We start from the raw sequence: 7,181 nt of genomic DNA, 5'->3' as shown, positions 1-7,181 counted from the left end.
GTGAATCATTCAAATTTTCCATTCTTTTTCTTGGAATTTGGAAACCTCAGTTCGAGAGCCAAGCACAGAGTCAGTCCACATCATTCACCGAGTAATGTTTCCATGAAGTACTCTTCGTAGGGCCCTCAGAGTCTCTAGCTGTAAACGTAGAATAAGTACTGTCTTTATTTATTTAATGTTTGCAAGATTGGGTTCTCAGGAACAAAAATGCTCTGCAAATTCCACACATGCTCAAACAATAGGAAAAGTGATTTGAAGAATGACAAAATCACCACTCCCAAATTCTACACTACAGTTTTAGGAGAAATTAGATCCGTCATAAGCAAGAATTCAAGTCATTTAGAGGCAACTGCTGCTGTAGGTCAGTCTCACACAGCTGGTTGCAGCCTCCTGGGACAAGTTCTGAGCCATCATATTAAAGTGGAGACTTTCCTTTATGTTTGTGATTCCATATGTTTGTGATTCCAACCAGGGCTCCAACCCCTCCCTACTTTCTGATTCATCCACCCCAGCAAGTAAGAACACCAGGTGAGCATACATATTTACATAAGCTTCAAGGCTGAGCAAACAAACTCTCACCCGGGTAAAGGGCAGTATATAAATGGCTCTTCTTACCATTTTTAATGGGCTTTACACATCTAAAATCTCTTCCTTAGTCTTTTAAAAGTCCGTATCCCTGTTCTCTTCCCACCAGTGTTTTTCTTTCTGTACAACACACCAAGGTCTCTCTCATTTAACTCTTGGTGGTGGTGGTTTAGTCACTAAGTTGTGTCTTGCTCCTGCAACCCCATGGACTGTAGCCCACTAGGCTCCTCTGTCATGGAATTCTCCAGGAAAGAATACTGGAGTGGGTTGCCCTTTCCTTCTCCAAGGGGTCTTCCCAACCCAGGAATCGAACCCTGGTCTCCTGCATTGCAGGCAAATTCTTTACCGACTGAGCTATGAGGAAAGCCTTATTTAACTATATCCTTTTTATTACTAAGTATATAAGTTCTAAAATAATGTGTGTAGGTTTTGAAATAATGAATGTCAAAGTTTCCTTGTGTTCACAAATTGCCAATTAGCTAAGAATTTCTATTATTTCTAGTAAGGGGTTGAAATGGGTTCTTTTTTGTGAATACATTTTTCTTTCACTTCCATGGGCTCCACTTTAGATCTGTTAGGTTACATTGCCTTTCAGGCCACAGCTTTCATCCTTACGGGTTTTGCAGAGATTAGAGAAAAATGGACTCAACAACTGGCTAGAAATGGAATTTCAGTGAGGGAGAAAAAGTTGCTTACTATTTAGCAAGTCAACAAAGACATGTTCTATATTCTCATTACACACTTTCAAAATGCAGTGTTAGCTTAAAAACAAATAAGCCAAGGGGAAAAAACAAACAGAAAATGCTACACATTAAAAGCCAGTACTTCTCCTTCCTGAGGACACTGTTTCTCAGTGATCAGTCAGTTCAGTCACTCAGTCGTGCCTGACTATCTGTGACCCCATGGACAGCAGCACGCCGGGCTTCCCTGTCTATCACCAACTCCTGGAGCTTGTTCAGACCCATGTCCATGGAGTCGGTGATGCCATCCAACCATCTCATCCTCTGTTGTCCCCTTCTCCTCCCACCTTCAATCTTTTCCAGCATCAGGGTCTTTTCCAATGAGTCAGTTCTCAGTGACAGTTACTAGTCAATTTTGATTTCTTATAAATGCCTGGAACATCAGGAAGGCAAAGAAAACTAAGTTACTTCCAATAATTCACTACAAATAACTGACCTGAGCACATTTCAGTATAACTGCAGGTCACTGACTATTTTTCCATTTCCTTTGTTCTAGTTTTCAAATTCTGAATGATTGGTCTTGACCTTTAGCTTGCCATGTTCTTTGTGTCAGAGCCAAGAACAATTCCCAGGTATTATTTACTCAGCTAACTTCATCACTAAAGCTGCCAAAGAGGATCCAGGATGGAACTAACATAGGGGTTGCAGGTCTGTACAAAGGATAAAATTAAATATTGCACAGAAATGACCTCATGTGTTTTTACAGCCTCCACATAAGGAGATAAAAATTGTATTATTACCACTCGATAGATACGGAAACTAAAGGGATAAGGAAACAAATAAAGACATCTGACATTTACTGAGACTCTGTAATAGGACAGGCACAGTATTGAGTTCTGGAGCATACACATGAATAAGCTGAAGTCAACACCCTGCAAGTAGTCACAATCTGGTGGACACGGCTGAGTGTGAAAAAACAACAATAATACAGACACAGAATACAATGGGAGGATGACATCTGATGGCTGGAAGGTTTGGGAAGGATTTTGTGGTGATGCAGTCTGAGCTGAGACTTAATGGTTAGGCAGTATTCTACAGACAAAGATGGTGGGACGGCAGAGGGGCCAGTTAAAATCAAAGGCATAGAAAAGGTATAACATGAGACTCTGTCAATTATCTCATAGGACTTGAGTGCAGGGCAGGGGCAGAACGGAGATAATGTGTTCAGAGGATTTGTGGATATTTTTGAATGACAACTCTGGTAGCAGTGTAGAGAAAAGTTAGGGTGGCAAGGAAGTAATTTAGGCCGCCACTGTGATGGTTCAGAAAAGAAGTACTGGAGGCTTGAACTGAGCAGAAGTAGCACTTTAAAGAAAGGTAGTGATGGCAGAAGCAGACTCTATATAATTAGCAAGTGATTGGACATAGATTGTGAAGGAGGGCGATGAGCTGAAGATGATTCTGACAGATTAATTTGAATCACTGAACACATTACATTTGCGCTTACCCTTGGACTAGACAGAAGGGGATTTCTACTAGGGAGGTCCAGAGATCAGGATGGGCGTCCCTGGTGGCTCAGATGGTAACGAATCTGCCTGCAATGTGGGAGACCTGGGTTCGATCCCTGGGTTGGGAAGATCCCCTGGAGGAGGACATGGCAACCCACTCCAATATTCTTGCCTCAAGGATCCCCATGGACCGAGGAGCCTGCGGGCTACAGTCCATGGGTTTGCAATGAGTCAGACACGACTGACTAAACACACACACACAGATCAGGAAAGCTACTGAGTTACAAATCAAGCAAAGCGATATGATGGCTGAATCCACGAGGGCAAGAAATCACCAAGGAATAGAGTACAAAGAGAAAATGGACAGAGTTTTATAGAGTACAAAATAGAGTACGAAAAGAAAACCTTAAGATGCAGGAGACACCTGCATTTTAAGACAGAGATGGACAGTGAAAGCAGAAGAGTCATCGGTGTCACCTGAACAGATGGTCTGAGGGGGAAGCAGATGATGCAAGGGATAGCAATCAAGGACGAAGGGCTGAGCTGCTGAGGGGAGGACTAACTGATTTCCTGTGGTCACACAGGTCATGCCCTCCCTCCTAAGCTCCGCACCTACCTACTGAATTATCACACAAGAAAAACAATGTGGTTTTTCAAGAGGAACTTATCTTCTCATTTTGCCAATGGTTAACCTGCGACTTGGTCATCAAAATAAACTGCAAGTTCTAGTCTTCATTAAACTTTCTTTGCAGCTCACACTAGTTTCCTGACGTTGAGCTTTTCAGATGATCGTTATTAATCAAATACCAGGTCTCCCGTGCCCTCCTTCACTCTGGTTACACGTTAGGGCTTTCGAGTCACAGAGATTGGTTGTAATCTAACTCAGCAGCGTGGCGAGGCTTGTAACCTAATTTCTCTGACTTCGGTTTCCTGGGGGCGGTGGTACTTACCTATTCAAGCTGAGAAGGGTGTATGAGAGAATGTAAGTAAAAACTCTCAGCACTTTGCCGTCAAAGGCTCAATTCATTTTTGCTGTTACAGTATTGAAATTTCCCTGAAGAAGAGGCCTGGTCTCCTGCACTGCAGTTAGATTTTTGACCATCTGAACCACCAGGGAAGCCCTCAGAGAGACTATTATTCCCTAAGGCGTGCAGCACTGACCTGAGGCCGTGTGAGCCTCATTCCTGCCAGCCCGTAGCGAAACGTATTCGCAGGAAGATGGATAAAGAGCTGACGGGTTTTCCCGTGGACTCTGCAGACCACGGAGGGGGCCGCTGGCTGCCGGGCGCCCGGGCAAGCGGGATCGCAGGACCCACTCCAGCCTCTCGAAGGACCACACGTCCCAGGGTGCAGCGCACCCACCCAGGGTGGCAATTTGGCCCGGTTGGGGTCGGGCTGCGAGCGAGCCGGGGAGGAAGCGGTGCACGCTGGGACCGGTAGTCTTCAGGTCTCAAGTGCACCGGTCGGAGGACGGCCGAGCGGAGAGGTCCCTCCCCAGTCCCGCCTTTTGTCCACGTCTCACTTCTGCCGACCAACGTTCTCTCCTGTCCCCGGGAGCCAGCCCTTGTCCGATCCAGTCCTCATTGGTCCTGAGGCGCAGCGTGCCCGGGCTCTACCCGGAAGTAGCGTTTGGGAAGGCGGTTTCCTAGACTACGACACCGGAAAGCTGGGGGAGGCGCTCCGGGCTGCTGAGGGCTGAGGGCGGTGGCAGCGCTGGCGCTGGGGACTGGCTTGGTGGCTTCGGGAAACTGCTCGGCGACGGCGGCCGTTCGCGTCCCTCCGCATCCCGCCCTCAGCACGGCTCGCAGCCCCTTCGCCACTGGCGTCCGGCAATGTGTCCCACCGGCAGGGCGTAGCAGCTGCGCGTGCGCGGAACCGCGGGGCCATGAGCGAAGCCGGCGGCGGCCGGGGCTCTGGGTCCTCGGTCCCCCAGCGAGCGCCATGGAGCCTGGTGGCGGCGACGGCCGCGCTGTGCCTGGTGTCGGCCACGTCCGTGTGGCCGGCGGGGGCCGCGCCCATGAGTCGCGAGGAGAAGCAGAAGCTTGGGTAAGGGTGCCTGACAGCCTGGGGGTGGGCTTCCTCGTGAGGCTGACCACGGGCGAGGGTGCCTGTCATTGCGACCCGGGCGCGCAGTGGCCTCTCCTGTCGCGATTGGGGACGGCTGTTTCCTCGAGAGGACCCTGGCGGGGTGGACAGGGTGCGGGAAGACGGGGCCCGCCGGCCCGCGAGGCGACCTCGGGGGGCTGTCTCGGGGGTGTCGCCCGGCTGTCTGTGACCTGTGTAGGCTCCTCAAGACAAGCCGCGGTGTGTCACCGCAGCTGCCATGTCAGTGGCCCGGGAAGGGGGCTCCAGCCGGGGTCCCTGCGCGCGAGATTTCTGCGGGCGCGCTTCATTCAGAGATGTTTCATTTCTTGCAGCAGTGAGCTCCCAGGTGGGAAAAATGCGGCTGATCTCCCTAGTTAAGGAAGTCTTGTTTACACCTGTTATGGACTAGGGGGCGTTCATTGGAACTTGAACTTTACGCATTTCACCGTTTCCTTTACAGTGTTTTCTTGCACTGCATCTTGATAGTAGAACGATATTGGATGGTAGTGTTTCGTAGCCCAGATTAAGTATAACTATTCACTTTACTCAAAGTACTTTTATCAGTCTTAAAAGGCATAAAATCATCAAGCTATTTGTATAGCATTTCATTTAGAGTCAGTATTCCTAACATAGGCCAGGTCCCACAGATGAATAAGGGAAAAGGCAAGAATCGGTAGAAAATGGGCAAAGGGCATAAAGAGTTAACTCACGCAAGAGGAAATGCAAATACTTAATAAACATGAAGCTACTCAACCTCATAAATGTGAGAGATGCAGATTAAAACAATGAAATAGCTGGGTTTTTGCCATCAGGTTAGTAAATACAAAGCAGAGTGCATGAATAGAGTACTGCCTGGATGGATAGCTGAGCATTGAGAAAAAACTTGGTGGGAGTGTAAATTGCTGTACTTTACTTACAGTTTCCTGAAATTTAAATTGTCTGCATCCGCTGATTCAGTAATCCCATCTCAGAGAATCTATCCTACAGAAATAAAAGCACTATTAAAGTAGAGATAGGTGTGCAAGGATGTGCATTTTGAAATAGCAGAGCTGTCCCTCGGAATGTTCATGTTATGGAATAAAACTCAGTCGTCAGAGGAGTTAGGCCATCAGAAGGCTGCCCAGAATATATTCTCAAGACAAAAAAGGTGTGAGTTATAGAATAATATCTGTGGTACCATCCCCCACTTTTTTTAAAAAAGAATAAATTGTCTAAGCTCAGAAAAACATGGAAAGATAATTACCTCCTGGAGTTATGATGGAGATGACGTGAAACCATCAGAATTTGTTTTAGATACAGACTTCCACTTAACTGAAATTGTTGCTCAGTGTTGCATTAGTTTTTAAATAAAATAGCAGGAAAAGACACTTGTTGGAAAAAAAGTATCAGCTATCCAAACAAAATTGACTAATAAACTCTAATAAGGGTCTTAAATTTTCTCTTTATAGATTTAATGTAACAGTGATAACTGCTTAACTGAATACTCAGTGTTCAGTGCCAGGCACTTTATATATACTGTCTCTGTAATCCTGTTTTTTAATGAGGTGAAAGCAATCGCCATATTGCGGATGAGGAAATTGAAACTCAAGGTTGATGTGTTCAAAGTGACAGAGCTAAGTAAATGGTGGAGCCAGTATTCAAACCCAAGTGCTTCAGAGCCTGTGCTCCCTGCACTTTGCTGTAGTTAGTTCCATAAGACTTGGAAAGAGATGTTTCAAGTCTGTTAAGGAGAGCAAGTATTTTTATTTGACCGCCGCTCCCTCTCCCCCCTTTTTTAAAATTTCTGTTCTTTTATTTATTTATTTATTTATTTAGCCACACTGTACAACATGGGGGATCTTAGTTTCTAGACCAGGGATGGAACTTGTTCCCCTTACAGTAGAGGTGCAGATTCAGAAAACAATATAATGGGAGAGACTAGAGATCTCTTCAAGAAAATTAGAGATACCAAGGGAACATTTCATGCAAAGATAGGCACAATAAAGGGCAGAAACAATATGGACCTAACAGAAGAAGAAGCTATTAACAAGAGGTGGCAAGAATACACAGAAGAAGAAGAAAAAAGAATATGAAGAAAAACTATGCAAAAAAGATCTTAATGACCCAGATAACCACGATGGTGTGATCACTCACCTAGAGCCAGACATTTTGGAGTGTGAAGTCAAGTGGGCCTTAGGAAGCATCACTACGAACAAAGCTAGTGTAGGTAATGGAATTCCTCCTGAGCTCTTTCATATCCTAAAAGATGATGCTGTGAAAGTGCTGCACTCAATATACCAGCAAATTTGGAAAACTCAGCGGTGGCCTCAGGACTGAAAAAGGT

At 46.0% G+C, this 7,181-nt stretch overlaps 1 protein-coding gene across 1 annotated transcript in view; it reads left to right on the top strand.

Annotated features, from left to right (window-relative positions):
• The first annotated feature begins 4,658 nt into the window (after positions 1-4,658).
• The window catches only part of EDEM3 (ER degradation enhancing alpha-mannosidase like protein 3), a 65,147-nt gene continuing 62,624 nt past the window's right edge, over positions 4,659-7,181 (top strand). The window contains exon 1 of the mRNA XM_052653971.1: positions 4,659-4,819. Coding sequence (XP_052509931.1) covers positions 4,659-4,819 — 161 coding nt within the window. The remainder of the gene's footprint in view (positions 4,820-7,181) is intronic.

This window comes from Budorcas taxicolor, chromosome 16, assembly GCF_023091745.1.
Source record: "Budorcas taxicolor isolate Tak-1 chromosome 16, Takin1.1, whole genome shotgun sequence".
In the NCBI taxonomy this organism is placed as follows: Eukaryota; Metazoa; Chordata; class Mammalia; order Artiodactyla; family Bovidae; genus Budorcas; species Budorcas taxicolor.
The sequence above is the reverse complement of the archived record's forward strand: the minus strand, read 5'-3'. Positions and strand labels throughout refer to the sequence as shown.